Raw genomic sequence first — 18,062 nt, forward strand, 5'->3', positions numbered from 1 at the left:
TTGACCCAGCCGGACGAAGTTACAATTCATGCCTACTCATTTCAGAGTGTAATGACGGGAATCGAGTAGCCATTTGTCAGATAGTGATATGTGAGATGCTGCCGCTTTGTTTGGGCTTATCCAGTCATAAGGAACAGACTAATTATAGTGCAACATTTCCTAATGTATTCATAAACAATGTCTGCCTTCATAAAAAGAATGATTGCGAGGCAGGAAATTATTGTTCTTGCCATGTGGCTCACTCCTCCTGTCTTTTCTCCTTTCTGTCATTGCTTCTTACTTTTGTTTGTCTATCTGTCGTGTGACGGCTTGGTTATTTCAGGCTGCACTGGAGTTTTTCTATGTGTCACTGCAATAATGTGCGGTGGCATCTTCTTTCACAAACAATCCTTAAAAAGCATCTCCCTCAGGAGTTACACCATCAAACAGTGTCTGATTCAATTTCACACAGTGAGATGACTAAAAAGAGCCTTTTAGGCGAGAGAACTGGATGTCTCTTTATTGCTTAACACAACATAACACAACTATTATCCAGGATGTAAGATCTGCCCAAAGGGTCTGTTTTGGGGTTTTTAATGTCTCAAGAAAATATGTTACACTTGTCATCTAAATGACTATTGGTGCTCATGCATTATAGGATGAACATTGCACTCACTCGTGCAATCATTACAACATAAAACCTTTTAAACTCAACTGTTGACTCATGGGAAGAGAGTCCCTAACTGAACTCTGAACTTTTTCCACTCACATACAAAAAAAGGATACACAAATATTAGTCAGGGACATATTGCTGCCATAGGCCATGAAAAGGCGCTGGCTTACTGGATCCAGAACCGGGAGTTGCTGATCCTATAAGAAGTAATGAATAAACTGAAACATTCAAAGTATAAATGCAGCCTGCTTTATAAGCAAAGCATTTCCTTTTGAAAGATAGAAAAGCCTTTCCCCAAACAAAGCCAAATAGGGCAACACCCTACAGGAAAATCAGCAAGACACTGTAGGTTGGTAACAGAATAAAAAAGTGGAAGACATGCTTGTGAACATATAAAGGTGAGCATATTTCACAGTATACGAACAGAAGCTCAGATAATGAAGGCATTCAGCAGGTGTCAGGTAAACCCCCTTGCACCGGGCGAGTAGTGACTTGTCTAATTACACCTTGAGGAGTGATGGCACATGTGTGCAGGCAGTGCGGAGTGGAGGAGAGGAAAGCATGTTGGCCTGCTATGGGGGGGTTGGTGCCTGGGGTCGAGGGCGCGCCCACGGTTCACCTGTGACACCTGGCTGGTGGAGATCAAGCTGAAAGGACACAGAGAGCACATTCTTCCAATGAGAACAAGACCACGTTATAAATACAATACATAAACACCACACACACACACATTACACTTAGACTGATACTAAGTGGGAATGACGGATGCTTTTTCCAAAATGTAATAATACTAATATTTAGATGAGACAGAATGAAATGAGGGAGGAACGCGAAACCTGGTGCACTATCACATTCACTTTTTCTACCTCCCTCTCTCTCCCTCTCTCTCCCTCTCTCTCCCCCTCTCTCTCTCCCTCTCTCTCTCTCTCGCCTCCTCCTTATTCCACACAGTGGCAGCGCTGGCATAGCATCGTTGAGAATACCCTGAGCCGGGAACGATCTGCGGTAACTGCCAGTGCGCACCTCCTCACTCTCAGATCCCTGCGGGCCGTCATATAGTCGGTAGGCGTGTGGCGACAGAACCCGGCTGCACAGCGTCAGCGCAAAACACTGCTATTTTCTGCCACGACCTAAATTATTTCAGCTGTAAACGCGTAACCTAATTATTTCATCTCTTGCTTCTCCCTCTCTAGGTGAGCTAACAAAACAAACAGTGGATATACAACACAGGAGATCTGAACTCTTCCTGGGCACAGCTGGAGAATTGTTTTGGGGAAAATAACTAAGCTGCTGTCCTGTCCACATTGCTCCCCCCCCCCCCCCCCCCCCAGGAGTGTGTGGAGACGGGACCTCTGCGCGGTGAAGAGTCGCTCCTGTGCCGTACAGACGCACTATAAGACCAGGAGGGATTTAGAAAGGAAGGTGGAGGATATTTTACGCACAGCAGCAATCAGTAGCCTTGTGTGACACGCGGCTTCCTACTGCGAGTCCCCTGCTCCGTTTAGGACTCAACACAGTCGCTTCGGATTTGCACTTGACTAAGTCCACACACAGCAGTCGGCTGGGATGGATTCCTTCATCATAGCGGCACTGGCGGTGTGCTCTCTAACGGCACCAGCCTATGGGGACAAAGGGACCAGCAAAGCCCGGAGTTGTTCGGATATCAGGCAGTTTTATAGCGGGAAAGGATTCACTCTGGATGGGGTCCCTCAGTCTGAAATATCAGGTAAGCTCCCTCTGTGCGCACTCATACTGTGGATGTGGAATAAATGTTTTATTTACCCCAAACACACTTTCAGGATCATATCCCTGTCGATTAACAACGCAACATTTTGCCATTACATGTTCACTACACTGTGAAGCCCCATACAGTTGCTATGAACTCATTGCCACTGAGAACCATAATCCCTCCGCAAGTCCCCCTAGGAATGTTAGTCTATTTTGGGGCCAAAGTCGCACCTGCAGTATCAGTATTTGTTGTATAAGTGTTCATCAGACCTACCCTGTAAACATTTATAATTCTGAAAATGAATGATAAAGGTTGCATACAATAGTGTTTTTAAAAATCACTGCAGGAAATTGTAACCTACAAATGTGCCTTGTTTATCACAAGCTAACAATTAAGTGTTTTGTTGTAAGAGTGCGCAAACCCAGGTTCTATCTTTTTACCTTTAATACCTTTTGGCACACACTTTTCAAGTCACATGTTGAAGCAGATGAGCTCTAGCTCTTGGCTATTTCTCAGGATGAAACACTGCTTTGAAAAGACATTAAGACAGTACTCAAATGTCATCAGAAATATGTAAAAGTCCCTCAAATTCACTCACACTTGACATTTTGAGAAACACAGATGCAGAACCAGAGACTGTCTTTCAGTTCTCATTTCTCAGTTTCCATACTGTACACTAATCTGCTACTCCTGAAGACGCCTGGTCTCTGTGCGTTGAATTCTATGAATTGCCAGTCACTTGACCATGTGCTGTAACCATGCAAATATGATGGTGCTCACTGTGTCATTCATGGGCAGACAGTCACAAGCCCCTCTGCAGTTCAGATGATTACATGTGTGCCTCCTCTGGAATTCAGTGCAACGCTTTTACACACATGAACACACACACACACACTTTACTGAAATTTCAGGTTCTATGGTTACAGTATCGTTATCGTACATGCATGGACAAGACTCAAGACTGTGACTGTGTGCTTACACAACCACTTTCCTGTGCACAGATTTAAAGGGAAGAAAATCTATTTTGAACTTGCATACTTTAATTCCATTGTCCTAAAACTGTCAAAACAGTGACTGTGAAGAAAGTAATGACTATAAAGTACAACACTAATATTTGAAGTTATCTATAGCCTTTTAGCAGCAAGAAATGAGTGTTAATGTGTGCAATGATTCTTACTGTAACCCAGCCACAGGCCCTCTCAATCTGATAACATACCCTTCCTCGGAAAGCCCCTTTAGACTGCGTCAGTCACCTTCTCTATTTTGTCCAATTCATTTTCCACAGATTGCTACACTACTGACAGTAGATAAACTCCTCTCCTCTGTGAAGACCGAAATGTTTGCACAGGCCGTATAGCACAGAAGAGTGACTTTCTGCAGTAATCACCTAAAGGTCACACTCTCAGGATGATCCTAAAGTAGAAACTGCTCTATTTTCTGAAAGCATATCACACAGCACAGCACGTTTGCAGGAGCATTGTGTCGTGACCGAAATAGCATGTCAATGCTTTTCACCCTATAGATTGTAGGTGTTTATCACGCAGGTTTCTAGAGCTGACACTGAGATGCATACATGGAGAATCAAGTGTGTGCTTATGAGGAAGATGATATCTGATGAAAGGATATACAGTAGATCATGCCTGGTGATTGCACTTGTAGAATAGGAGATTATAGGATTTGAGGGTGGGGCGGTAATGTGATGAAGCTGTTAGCTCATGTCATCACGCCATACATCATAAGGTAGTGAGGGCCAAGTAGTAACTGGACACTTCTAATTTAATTGATTGACCATACTGAATAAATCATTTGGCAGAATTAACGCCAGCACCGGTCCCTTTGAAACCCTTTTCTTCCAAATGTCTGTAATCCATAATGCTTTCAAGATAACATCTGTCTTGTCATGACACCACCTATTCTTCTTGTTTCAATCAATGATGTGGAGCTTACTTAAGTCTGGGGTCAATGCATTCCTAGTAAGAGTGAAAATAAAGGAGTGAGACAGAGACTGAGTGCCGGGGAGAGATAGAGACATGAGAGAGAATAAGAGAGATGTATAGGTGGATAAATGTTAGACAGAAAGAGAGATAGAGGGAAATACAGATTTGGCTTTGACAATATTTCTCCCTTTGTCCCTGTCTCTTGGCTCTCGAGCATAAATAACCACTCATCGGCTCCAGTCTGACATATTAAACACCTCAGTAAAATATGAAAGATTTAATTTATGCCTTCTCATCATGAGCCACATGAACGTTTTTTGTGATCCCTGACATTTGAAGAAGGATATTTCCTGCTGTGACACCAGGGCTTGATCAACTTAATGTATTGGCGGTGCCTGACTCAAGGTCACATGCTGAGAACATCTCCTCCATTCAGTCTGGGAGGACAATGAGGGACGACTGCAGCCTAACTCTAAAAATCAAGTCCTGTGGCAGCACATTAAAATCCTTGTCAATGCTGCTCGACATTTTTTTTACGAGGTACATTTCCTTGGCACACAAAGTTGAGAATATTCTTCTGAATTGAACATTTTATTACATTTTTAGATGACCAAAATATGTTATATCAACACGAAAACGTATGCAAACACATCTCAACAAGTTATGACCTTTTGAAAAGTTAAAGCTAGCTTTTTTAATTAAATCTTAACAGTTTGTGTTATAAAAATATACTTTTTAACTGTTATACCACTGTTGGAATGAGTAGCCTTGATGAAAGAGGAGAGAACTGCTCCCAACACCCCCCACCTCACAGTCCTTGTTTGATTATGCTCAGTCAGCGGTGAAAGAAGATTCCTAGATATTGTTTTCACACGGATGCGCCTCATATAACAACGTGGATGGTCCCCTGTTCTTAAGTAATTTGCCCTAGAGTAAAGCCATGCGGAAGAAAGCTATTGAGTTAAGGGTGAGCTGTTTGTTATTGTGTTAAATCTGTGTTTACTGGACCATAGGAACAGTATCCATTGAGCAGAAATGAAAAGTGATGGTTCGAAACTAATCATAATAAGTGTGATAAGTTTAACTCTCCCCAATGTGATCAGTATTGGAAACATATTTTTGTTGGTATTTACCAAAAAAATGGATGATTGATTTTTACGAGGCTCATCTGTCTCCTCCCTGCACTGCCCCCTCCCTGTCCCACCCCATCATTACAGTCGTGATGACTTATCTTTTTGTCTTTCAGGGGATGACATTCTTCATCCCTCTGTTTCTCTCTCTCTCATCGGCTCTCGAGGAGAGAGGCGCCAGGCACTCTTTGAAAGCAGCTGGCAGCCAATGAGTGTTAGATGTCCAATGACATATAAGCCTTTTACAAAAAGACAAGCTGCATGAGACATCTGCAGAAAGGCTGGTAACATTTTGGTATGGCATCGGCTTTTCCCAGGCTGTGTTTGTGTTGTTGTTGATTGCTGGTTGCTACAGGCTGATAGTGAGTTGCTCAGTGCTCTTAAGTGTCATCTCTAACCAGTGTTTGGCTAATGATACACTGGGATCGCTGCTCACCAGGCTCGCTAGGAACGGTTTGCTGACTAAAGACTGGCTTGTGGCTGGAATATGGGCTGATCAGCATGGTAGCCAACAGCGAAAAAGTATGGGAATGTTTTGAACTCAGTAGCTTGACTGTGAATTTTCCTTGAAATGTATAATGGCAGCGTTGTAGCTAAAACAGAGCATGAGTTTTCACACACAGCGTAGGAAATCTCCCCAGGCAACTCTCTCACCTCTTTGACTGTGTAATGGTAAGATAATGGCTGCTATGTGTGTTTGCTGCCCCCTACAACCCTTACCAGCCAGGGGTTAAATGGAGGAGCCCACTGCCTGAATAAAATAGTGCTGGACAGGGAGACGCTGCAAAACCAAACAACAAAACAGCTAATATGAAAGACATCACATTAATTAATTTTTTTATCAGGGATGCACCAATCTAAAACTGATATTGTGATCTGGTATTGGTGCCAATGTGGACTATCTATTTCATTTTATGTTTACTTCAGATTTTCACATGCACGTAATATACCACTTCATGCATTAGCAACAAGGCGATAGACCGCATAGCTGAAGGAGCTAACAACAAACATGTTTTCTGTCTTCATGTATTATTTCCTACAAATGTTTTTGGGCTAGAAAGCCAGTGTTTTCAGTGTCTGGAAAATATAACACAGTCAACTTAACCCTTAGATGCACGAGTGACTGGACCCTACACTCTTCCATAAGTGGGTCTAAAAGGACCCGTATTAGAATAATGTGTTTTTATGCAATTTTTGTCATTTTGGTTAAGAAAAATCTCTTGTATAATATTTAGTATTATATTTTGGTTTACACTAGAAATATTTTATATTTAATTTTTCACTATTTATAATTTTAGAAATGTCTTTTACATTTTGAAAAAAAACGTTTTCCCATAGGATTCCATAGAAAATGCATGTGGGTCAGTTTTGACCCACTTATGGAAGCTTGGGGTACTAATACAAAAACTACAATTTCTTAAAATGTAAATTAAAAATGTGAATGGCATGATATCCAAAACATGTTTTTTGAGGAATAGCTGGAATATGAAATGATACATTTTTTTAATTACAAAGATACTTAAAGAAAACCACCTCACCGGGTCCAAAAAGACCCACTTATGCATCTAAGGGTTAAACAAGCACCTTCATGAGCATCATGCCACAGAGTTTGACACATTTTGAACTATTATTTACAAAGTTGTCGCTGCAAGATTTATTATTTTACTAAAAGTCAATAGTTTCGTTAATTCATATCTGTATTTGTTTGTTACATCCAATTTACCAAAAGTTATGAAAGCAATGTTTAATTCAAGCCTGGTGTTGCCTTAAACATAAACGAATTATCCCAGTAACTTCCATAATGAGGCATACATAGTGTTCTTTCAACACTTTGTCTATTCCCAAGCCCCAGGTATAGTTATCAATATTGCAACTGAGCAATTTGGATCGGTGCATCCCAACTTTTTTTAATTTACCCCCATTGGTATACAAGCATCCAATGAATCCATGAATCTGCATAGTCTAGGATTGTACGTTAGGACAGCAAAAAATTGGTTCACAGTGTTCTCACTCAATTAATGCATTGCTCCATTAACAGTGTTACTGAGCTAAGATGTTAGTTTTCTGCCTCTGTAGTCAGTCAGCCTTACAGCAGCTTTTGTTTGCAGAAAGAAATTACAAATTGTCCCACAAAACACATTCAGTTGTTAAGGCATTTCCATTCTGCGTTGATGATTGAATGCATATTCAGCAAAAAAGTCAAAACAACATTTCCTAATTGCACACCTACTGTATTTCCACTGACACAATAAATGACTAAACACATAAAGCCAGCAATGTTATGGATTCCTTTTTGAAATGGCTCTAGACAGACAAAGGGACAAATCAAACTTAGTAGCCCAGTAAATAGTAAACACTGTGTGTGCGTTGAGATAAGCTTACAGCGTTGTCACTATGGCAGTTCTGGACAGAATTCTTATCTCCAACCTATTAATATCCCCACTGATGTGATGTTCTTATTCTTCATATGGTGGATAACTAATTGTTCACGCTGAATTACATATTGCCGTCTTGTGAATGGAACTCATTAACCGACTCTGAGATAAGAGGGCCAAAGCTTATTTGAAGGTTAATGTCAGCATAAAGCCCTGTGTATTTGTCGCTCTTCCTCTATAGGCAGATTAAAGCAGAAGCAACAGTTGTTTCTGTATCGCAGTGTGCAGGCACATAACTCTGCTGCAGTTTAAAGGGTATGAATCCCTGCATCTGGGCGCCTTTCTGTGCCTGTTTCATTGTGTGTTTGTTAGCGTGCGTGTCTCTTTGTGTACGTGTATTTGCCTACCATCTGAATATGCTGGAGTTGTTAAAATGCTGAAGTCAGTAAGAAGCCTCTTGAAGCATTAAGCCATAATGGGCTGCAGGGAGCATGAAACAAACCACAGTGTGTTTGATGTTCACCATACAGTAGAAAGAGAGAGAGCCGATGGACTGCTGACTGTGACTTGGCCTGCCCCTGGTCTGCTTGATTTTGCTAGTCCCTGCTCCGCCCAAATGACGACCTATGTAGGAAAATACAACACAAAGAAAAAGAGGAGAAACTATGGAGTTAAAAATGATTTAAAGCAAATAGTTTCTTTAAACAGTGTGTTTTCCGCGCTGCACCACCTTTATGTAATCGCTTAATTCTCGGGGCCTGTTTAGAAACATGAAAATCTGGAGGACAGTCTGTCCAAACATGTTTAGCTGCTCTGATCTCTGCAAAGTCTGTGAACTAGGACGGAAAACTACTTTGTATAGAGATTCTACATGTAGCAGTCTATGAATTAGTTATCTAATCTAAATGTTTTTTGGGCACACTATTTAGGGTCAGAATATTTTTTACCAAATTATTACTTTTTGTACAATAAGCTGACAAACACTTCACTATTTCCTTTTCTATTTCCTATGAACTATTGAAGTAAAACTAAAGCAGTCTACCTCAGAGTGTAAGAGGCAGGAAATTGATGTCCAACAGAGATTGCTTTTTAGAATATAATGCACTACCTAATCAGTATCAGCTTCCTCTTCGATGACCAGCATGCACTTCAGCTGCTGCCATCCTCTCTTTTCTCTGTTCTCACACTGTCTTTTGTTCCCTGTCACTTGTCTAATGTGAGAGTAGGAGTTCACACATACAGCCCTCCATTGGCACACACACACACACACACACACACACACACACACACACACACACACACACACACAACACACACACACACACACACACACACACACACACACACACACAGGCCCAGGCCCGTCTTTTTATGTCACCACAGGGGTTCAGTGTCATTGCAACAGGCTTGTGTCTGCACGTGTGTGTGTGTGTGTGTGTGTGTGTGTGTGTGTGTTGTTCCTCTGATGGCTGCAGTGTGTTAGTGAATGACTCCTCTTTTGTCTTGAGAGGAATTGGTTGTGTCAAAAGGAGAGTTATTCCCTTGTCACAGCAAGCGCCTTCAGTGTCTCTTGTTGTGTGTGTGTGTGTGTGTGTGTGTGTGTGTGTGTGTGTGTGTGTGTGTGTGTGTGTGTGTGTGTGTGTGTGTGTGTGTGTGTGTGTGTGTGTGTGTGTGTGTGTGTGTGTGTGTGTGTGTGTGTGTGTGTCGACGCAGATGTGTGCCCAAGTGCCCAATGTGTCCATAAGCATATGAGAGAGAGTATTAATTTGTGTGTGTGCCTCAGATGTGTCTGGACTCCGCATGACTTCTAAAGCCACACTGAGAATGTTATTGAAGCACTTACTCTCCATTTGCCTTCCAAGTGTGTGTGCGCATACTTGCTGCCATTTTTCCCTTTCTTCAGTTATGTAAATGCACACGTGTGTCATGGCAAGATGTTGTGGCTCATGTCCCCTGCAGCAGTGCTTTCTGTAGACTAGGTGGGTATTTGAAGTGACAAGGAACTGGCTTTAGCTCTCAGCGTGGCTTCGCTTCTGCTCCAGCTACCTCTCTTCTTACTCTCGTCCCGCTGCTTGACAGATGGTACAGACCCAGACCGGGACAGCCACTATACCATATTAAGCGAGGGAACGCAGTACGAATTTTACAGGGTGACACACCCTATGCCAACACACACATACGCACTGTCTGCAGCTGTGGACCGGAGTGTTTGTTGGGAAATCCTGTGGCTATGGCACTATGGCAACACATTCAGCAGGGACACAGGGATAGACGTCCACATATGGGGTTGGATAATCTTTAGATTTGACTGATTCTGACAAAAAAATTATAATACAAAATCAGGCTCTAGAGTATTTAAAAACACACAAACTATTCATGTTTTATCAGATTAAAAGACCAAAAGTCCAAAAGACCTAAACCCAAATATATCTGATTTACAATGATATTAGGCAGACAAAAATCAAACACATTTTCTTTTTAAATTGCCCTTATTCAAGATAATTCATTCATTCATTTTTGCTTGTCAAATAATTGTTAAGTACATGTCAAAGAAGTTTATCGATATCAATCGTGTAAATAAATAACTGACAATTCTTTTATTTGTTTCTTTTCACTGTATGTGCTAGTATCAGCTGTTTCTGGGGCATTCTGACTTGGATATACTTTGTCATGTCCTTGTTTGAAATTATCTCCGTGCAGCAACTATATATATCTGGTTTAACACTATTTTGTGAAGCCCAGACACACTTTTGATCACCTCCCCTGTTTCTGGCCCAGTTCTCGATACCCAACCAATATCATTTCCAAAATAGATGGATATTCTCTGATGGGGACAGCCTTCAGGCTCTTATCTCTCAAACACAAAAAAGGAGGAAATAGGAATTGAACAGACAAGAGATTGGGCTAGTATATAAAAAGATTGGAATAAATGATAAAATCAGTGAGGAGTCGTCTAACTGTTGAATGCCTGAAATGTGTCCAGCACCTCGCTGCTCAGATGCCTGGCACACACAATACAGATTTAATAAAGATAGGAGACAGGCGCAGTAGTACACATATCCCTCAACCGCACACTTCCCTTTGATAAGCAATCATTCCTGTTCTGCTCTGTTCAACTGTGGCCCTTTCTTCCAGACATAGGTTTTCTTTATTAAAAACACTATAGCTGACATGCAGCAGAAGCTGAACAAAAACTGAACTCCAAGTTATCAAGGTTTTGTTAGCATGTGTGTTTCTTTGTGCCTCCAGACTTGTGAATCTCTTCTTTGTTTACCTTCATTTCCCTGAGGTGTCAACATTATTCCCTGCAATCTCTTCCTAACTAGGAGCTTGTTTCTATACTTGGGATTCAGAACAGTTGCCACTTTCTCCACAGAACAGTTGCCACATCTCTCGCACATCTGCCTCCGTCTGACTGTTCCCTCTTTGGCTTTTTAAATTGGTCATTTTGGAGGATTTTGTTTATAGCTGCTCCAGGCAAATGGCTCCACACAATAGTTATTTTGCTTTATTGTTACTTGGCGTACATCATTTCCTGAAGGTTTTCTCTTATCGAGATAAACTGTTCACACAGTTTCCATTTTCGTAATTATTTTCTCCCTTCTTTCTCTCTCCCTTGGTCGTTTTTGCCTTTGAGGCATTCTTCCCCTATCTACTCCTGCAGAGGAAGTTGTAAATTCATTTATTTTTCATGTGAAATTTACTGCATGCTTACAGATGCTCTCCAAAAAAACATTGCTTGTTTGTTTCTGGTACTTGTCTGGGATTTTATGACTGGATATTTTTCTGATCTAATTTTACCAGGCATTTTATAGCCTAAGCATTAAAGCCATATGTTTCTTGAACACAATCCAAAAATATGAGAATATCTTCATTGTATATTCAGCTACACACGAGTGCAACATTGATAACATAAATCATTTCTTAAAAAGTGGATTTTATAAGCAGCTGATTTAAAGATGATATTAAATCCTGTTAGTTTTCTTATAAAGTCTTCCTGTGGGAGTCCGTTTTCTCACACTCACTTCAACCGTCCCCCCACTTCCTTTGCTCCGAGTTCAAATGTAATTACAGTGAAATCTGTATGTTGTTTTATTGGCTTCCTTGAGGCTTAGCTAGCACAGTTTTCCATGCTTTAGTGCGCTGTGATCCTGCAGCATCTCTCCCTCTCCATCCGGTACATTTTCGGGATCTCCACTGTATAATTGACTTTAACTGCAGAGATTCCTGGTCCCCCATAACATTAGTTCTTCTAGAATACCCAGATGGGTTGTTCTGTGCATTGCAGCTTCTTTATATCTCCCACTCCCAGTTTGTGGTGAAGCAGCTTTCTTTATTTCTCTGATTCCACTCCAACTTTCATCTCTTATTAGATGTTCTGCTTTCTAAGCACATTTTTCTGTAATTAGATAGTTATGGTTTTATGTGACATAATTTCCTTAACTTCATTTGTGGCTAAGGAAAGCCCTGTGTACTGTACTTCATGGTGGTTTGCTTATTTGGCTTGACCACAGTCGGCTATTTAGATCTGTAGATTCACTTTCTGAAGATGGAGGGACGGGAATGACCAGAGGATTACGTGAAGGCCTTATGAGAAGAGGGGCGCAGTCAAATGCTCATAATTACAGGGGGAATATGTCATTACTGTCAATTGTCATCCTATTTGCTGTAACAGGATTAGTTTTTATTACCTAAGTCTATTTTATTTTCCTTTCTCCTCTCTCTATTAGAAGCCTCTTCCACTTATCCTATGTTTCACTTTTTCAGAGAAACCCCCTAAAACCATCTATAGATATCACCTCTGTGTGTCCGAACATCATGTCCCCCACAAACACTGTCATTTGAACCATTATTATCAATGGCTGTTCCACATTCTTTATTTCTGTTTACCATGAGTAACGTATTCATATCAGTTTGTATTCCATTGTACGAGAGCTCAGGGATTGTCCTACTCTACAAATAAACCTTTCCCCTTCTCTCCTTTGTCCCAGGAGGGGATGGCACGCAGTGAGCTAATGAACTTGAAATGACAATGACTTATTTAGCTTGCATTTCTTCCGCTCAGCCGTAACAGAGGGCATTCCAGTTGTGCCCGCTCTTCATCGTTTCATTTGTTCCCTTATTTGTTATCCCGTTGCACCCTCACTATTTTCATCTCTTTTTCCTCCCCTGCAGAGTCTTCTCTCATAAATATTTTACATCTTCCAAATGAACTCTGTCAACCCAGGCTTAGCGCATGGCTGGCTGCCTTGTGTGTTTCTAATGCGTATAATGTGTTTATGTATAGTCTGTGTGTTTGAGTGTGTGTACATGTATTTGACTGTGAAAATGTTTTAGTGTGTGAGTGTCTTGCTGTTATACTCTAATGCACGACTGTGTGCTCATAAGACGTGTTTAATCACTTTTATATTTAACTGTAATTCCACGGGACAAGGTGACTAAGAAAATGTTATTTACAGCAACGACCTACTGGCTTGTGCAGGATGACATGTAGTACATATAGTTTGGTGCATAATGGATGCATATACTGGAAGCTCACTGAGCAGTCATGCCAATAAAGCCCCTTTGCTACAGTATAACTAAAAGGAATTGGATTTAAACAGTTGGATGCTAAGTGCCTCGGTCAAGGTCAGTTTTATAATAGATGGTGAGGAAACATGGAAGCTTTTATCGTGAACCTTCTCCACCTCAACTTATTTCAGACCAAATGTTGCCTTCAGGATCACTCAGCTCACTCAACCCAACACAGAGCAGAACTGCAGGATGGTCATCCCATTGTTTTAAGGCAGTGCTTGTCTTTAGCCCTTATACATTTTTTAAATGTGTCTGAGAAAGGTAAGTGCAGCATCTAGCAAGCACTGGCTTTCAACTGGAGTGCTTGACTCAACACAGTTTTGTAGCATAAAACAACTGTCTGTTGTTCAATGTTACAGTTTTTATCCACTGATTTTAGTGATAAACTGTATAATGATTGTCACGGTAAGCCCAGTCAGAGATAGTGTGGTATTGCTCGTCTCTCTTCTATGTCTCAGTGTGCGTCTTTGGGCCAGGCTCTGGTTTAAACTAAAAGCCTTCTCTTTAAATCTTTCATGCTCTCGCTACCTTCCTGCTGACGGACAGAGATGATGCGTTAAGCTTATAAAGTAATAGTAACTTTCATCCACTTTCTGTTTCATCCCATTGTTCTTTGTTTTCATGTGTCTCGCTTTATCTGTATTTCACCTATTTTGACCTGTACAACAAGCGATGCATTAAAAGGGACATATCATCATAAACTTACTTTTTCACGGCTTGTGCTCACACAGTTGGGTATTCAGAGTTCCTGCCAACCCTCAAACTGCGACATAAGACAGTAACCCAGTTTTTAGTGGGCTAAGAACAGGCACCAATCTTCACAAACGGATTGAAATTGTCTTTTGCCAGTTTACCTCGTAGCCAATCAGAGCAAACTGGGTTTTCAAATGGGCAGCTTTAAGAGACAGGTGTTAAAAAGGACCTTTTCAGACAGAGGTTGAATACAGTTGTTTTCATACGGACAGTATGAGAACAATCATATTTTTTGTTAACATTAGAGCATGTAAATATGTTGTAGTGGAACCCAAAAAAATCAAGTTTGTACCTGATAATGAGCATACTTTGTCCCCTTTGAACACTTGTTTCTCCTGCATCAATGTTTGCATGACTGTGTTAATATCTGCTGACATGCTTGTGTCCTCTGATAAACAGTCACGCACTTTTACAGTATGTGACTTAGGCCCCGGCTCCACGGGAACGCATACGGCAAAACGCATCGGAGTAACGCAAACGCAACCGCAAAAAACCTTCCGCCCACACCAGAGTTCCCGTTAGAATATTTTTTTGCCGGTCAACATGTCCGTTAAAGTTGAAATCTTCCGGACAAAATTAGATAAGTGCCGGTTAAAGGTCTTCTTTGTTATTTATTGAGCTTTAAAACAAATTGATATGATTCGACATTAAACAAACTAATTATAGTAGATTAACTACATTATTCAAAAGTGTACAGTAATTTACAAAAACGCGGGAATAATAAACGGAGCGCTCTCTCCTTCTCCTGACAGCCCGTCAGTATCATGCAGCTCGCGGATCCAGTAATGAGTGACCCGACAGTAAAACTAAACATATCTATAACTAGTTTAGGTAGTTTGAGAGGTAATTAAAATAGCTACGTGTGATTTTCTAACCTGAAGTGTGTTTTGCTCTGCTCGCCGCTGCAGGGGATCATGCAGAGCTGCGTGTCGACTCGTCAGCAGCAGCCGATCTCTCTCTCCTGTCAGATTAGACTTTACTCGCATTTATGTCCATATCGATCAGATCTAGCTAGTTCTAGCTAATGATATGACTACCTGCTTGTTAAAAGACACCTAAACAATAAGCGTCGCTATGCAACCGGATGAGGCCACAAAGTATAGCGCAGCATTATGCATTTGTTTACATGCCCACCGGAACCCCGAGGCATTACCAACAGATCAACGCACAATCAACCCATACAGGACATCTCTTTCTCCACATTAAGTGTTAGACATTAGAATTGACAATTTTTGTCTGTCACATACTCTTTTGTCTGTCACATACTATTCTTGTCTGTCACATAAGTGGCGCAACTGATGCGGTATTGCGCTAAGGGAAAATTATTTTGACCGGACATTTTGACCGGAGAGATTTAGATTTGCCGGACTTCAGCATATTTTACCGGTCATTGTCCGGTAATTACCGGCTAACGGGAACTCTGGCCCACACGCAATATACACCGGATTGTGTCAAGCTCCACGAGACGGCTCCGTTTACATCCAACCGCTGGAAAAGCTGCAGTACATATGCCGAGCCTGTACGTGGCGCTGTAACTTCCTCCACAAAAGCAGCAACTTCCTCCACAAAAGCAGCGAAGAAGAATGGTTGTCATGGCTGCACTTCTGTTTATTCTCCACGGTGGGGGCCGAGGGATCCGGGCAGAGTTTTTCGCCGGTCAACGTGTGCTAAAGTTTAAATCTTCCGGACAAAATTATAAAAGTGCCGGTCAAAGGTCTTCTTTGTTATTTATTGAGCTTTAAAACAAATGAATAACGACGATATAATGATATATGATAATAAAATACACAGAGCCTGTCTCTTTTTCCTCTCTTCTCACAGCGTCAGTGTCTGTCTCATGCAGCAGCTGATCCAGTAATGATGACTCGACAGTAAAAATAAACATATTTATAACTAGTTTAGGTAGTTTGAGAGGTAATTAAAATAGCTAAGGGTGATGATCTGACTTGAAGTGTGTGTTTTGCTCCCGCTGCATCACAGCGGCAGGAGCTGCGTGTCTCCGTCCTGTCAGATTAGACTTCACTCGCGTTTATGTCTATATCGAGATAAAGATAAATAATCTGAATTCAGTCTGCAGTGTACTTTTGCGGGGGTGAGCAGCAGAGGCGGGGAGAGGCGGGGCTATTGCGTCGTCATTATCAGAAACGGATGACCGTATAGGCGACCACACAGCCCCGTTGGACCCCCCAGAGCGCTCCGTTCCCAGATCTATCCACCTTTGGACCCGTTGTCGTTTGCAGGGTCTGTTTCTACGTTTCCGTTACGGCGTCGTCGAGCTTAAAGGGCTATACGCATGAGAAATATGCGGATTCAACCCGTTTTCGTTCCCGTGGAGCCTAGGCCTTAATCCCTTCCTCGAGCTCCTAAGCACTACTGGGGCTTTCTGTTCCACCATTTGTCTCCTGTGTGTCCTTGCTCCCTGCACCCTGCTTTCCCAGCAAACCCCCAGTAGACTCAGTTCCAGCCGTGGGGCCCGGGGCATCACTCAGTCAAATTGAATCACAAATCCTTTGGGCAGAGGAGACTGTGTGGCTCAGGATGAATGGCCCGCGTTTGTCTTGTGATGTCTGCTGATGAATGGCCATGGTCTGGAGGACAGAATGGACTGAACCAAGGAAAGCTGGTCTGGTGTGGTTCAGAAATGTGTGTATTACCTTTTCAAAAAGTAATGATCTTTGTAAAGCTTTTAGTTATACATACAACTTATGATTATTGAAAAGAGATAAGGAAATTAAAGTTAGTTTTTCAGGTAAAAAAGTAGGTCCATGAAAGGGAACAACATCCATGGTTCCGGTAAATGTATCCCTCTTTGCAATATGGTGACTCAGAAAGAGTAGCGTTAAGGCTTTGATGTTTCATATTTCAGTGTTTTGTCAAGAGAATTTTGCGCTCACTGGGATGAACTCTCAATGCAACAGCCCTCGTCTTCTTTTAACTCCCATCAGTCTCTCAGTGTCTGAGTTATAAGTTTGAGAGTTGATACTTTTCTGCCTTTCTCCAGTCTTATATCCCATTTTACAGTTTTCCCTCAAGCTCTCTTCATCTATCCAGCTTTTTTTCACCTTCTCTCAGGCCTTCTGTGTCCCTTCACATCTCTCCTGGCTTAGTTCCCGTGATTAAGCACAGCTGTCGCGCTCATCGCACAGCCCCTCTTTTTTTCACATTGTTATATAAATTGGCTGGCTGTCTGTTTCTCAGGCCCTGGCCCTGTTGATTTTGGTTGACGTCAGTAACCCTGTGTTATTGATGTTGTTTATGCCCTGGACACAGAGCTGAATGCTCTGACTCAACTAGTACATAAATGTATGAGTGTGCATGTTTATTCGAGTGTGCACCAACGAAGCATGCTCGTTAAATTAAAATCAATCACAAAAAGTCCAAACACATCCCTCCCTACAATTTCTTATAGCTGACGTGATTGTTATCTTTTTAATTATTAGCAGCCAATTGAGATCAAACTCTTCTTGTCTGCTGGATGGATGAGAGGGAGATTATTACATGTGACCGACACTGGAGCACAGTGTAGGTGAATCACTCTGTGAGGCAGAGATGTGAACCTGCAGGGGGCCCGGGCAGACTGGGCTGTGACATTGAGGTGATGGGAACTTAAATCATTCGCCATTGTCTATCTGCTGCAAGCTGGGAAGTATACACTGCTGCCCCAGCTGAAGGGTGATATGACCTCGGAAAGCAGGACAGTATGCTGTGGAACACACACACACACACACACACACACACACACACACACACACACACACACACCACACACACACACACACACACACACACACACACACACACACACACACACACACACACACACACACACACGCGCGCGCTCATGCACTTGTTGGCCCCCAGGTTTCCATTCTGTCCACTCACTGATCATACCATATGCTTGAAACACTCCAG

At 41.8% G+C, this 18,062-nt stretch overlaps 1 protein-coding gene across 2 annotated transcripts in view; it reads left to right on the forward strand.

The window, feature by feature from the left end:
• The first annotated feature begins 1,589 nt into the window (after nt 1-1,589).
• The window catches only part of gpc1b (glypican 1b), a 65,320-nt gene continuing 48,847 nt past the window's right edge, over nt 1,590-18,062 (forward strand). The window contains exons 1-2 of one of the 2 annotated variants that reach the window (XM_034137311.1): nt 1,590-1,714; nt 1,846-2,378. In XM_034137311.1, the coding sequence (XP_033993202.1) occupies nt 2,219-2,378 (160 nt within the window). In that variant the 5' untranslated portion in view covers nt 1,590-1,714; nt 1,846-2,218. Of the gene's footprint in view, nt 1,715-1,845; nt 2,379-18,062 lie in introns of those variants that run through there. The other variant, XM_034137310.1, reaches the window with a different exon arrangement.

The sequence above is a fragment of the Trematomus bernacchii genome, unplaced genomic scaffold, assembly GCF_902827165.1.
Source record: "Trematomus bernacchii unplaced genomic scaffold, fTreBer1.1, whole genome shotgun sequence".
NCBI classification, from domain to species: domain Eukaryota; kingdom Metazoa; phylum Chordata; class Actinopteri; order Perciformes; family Nototheniidae; genus Trematomus; species Trematomus bernacchii.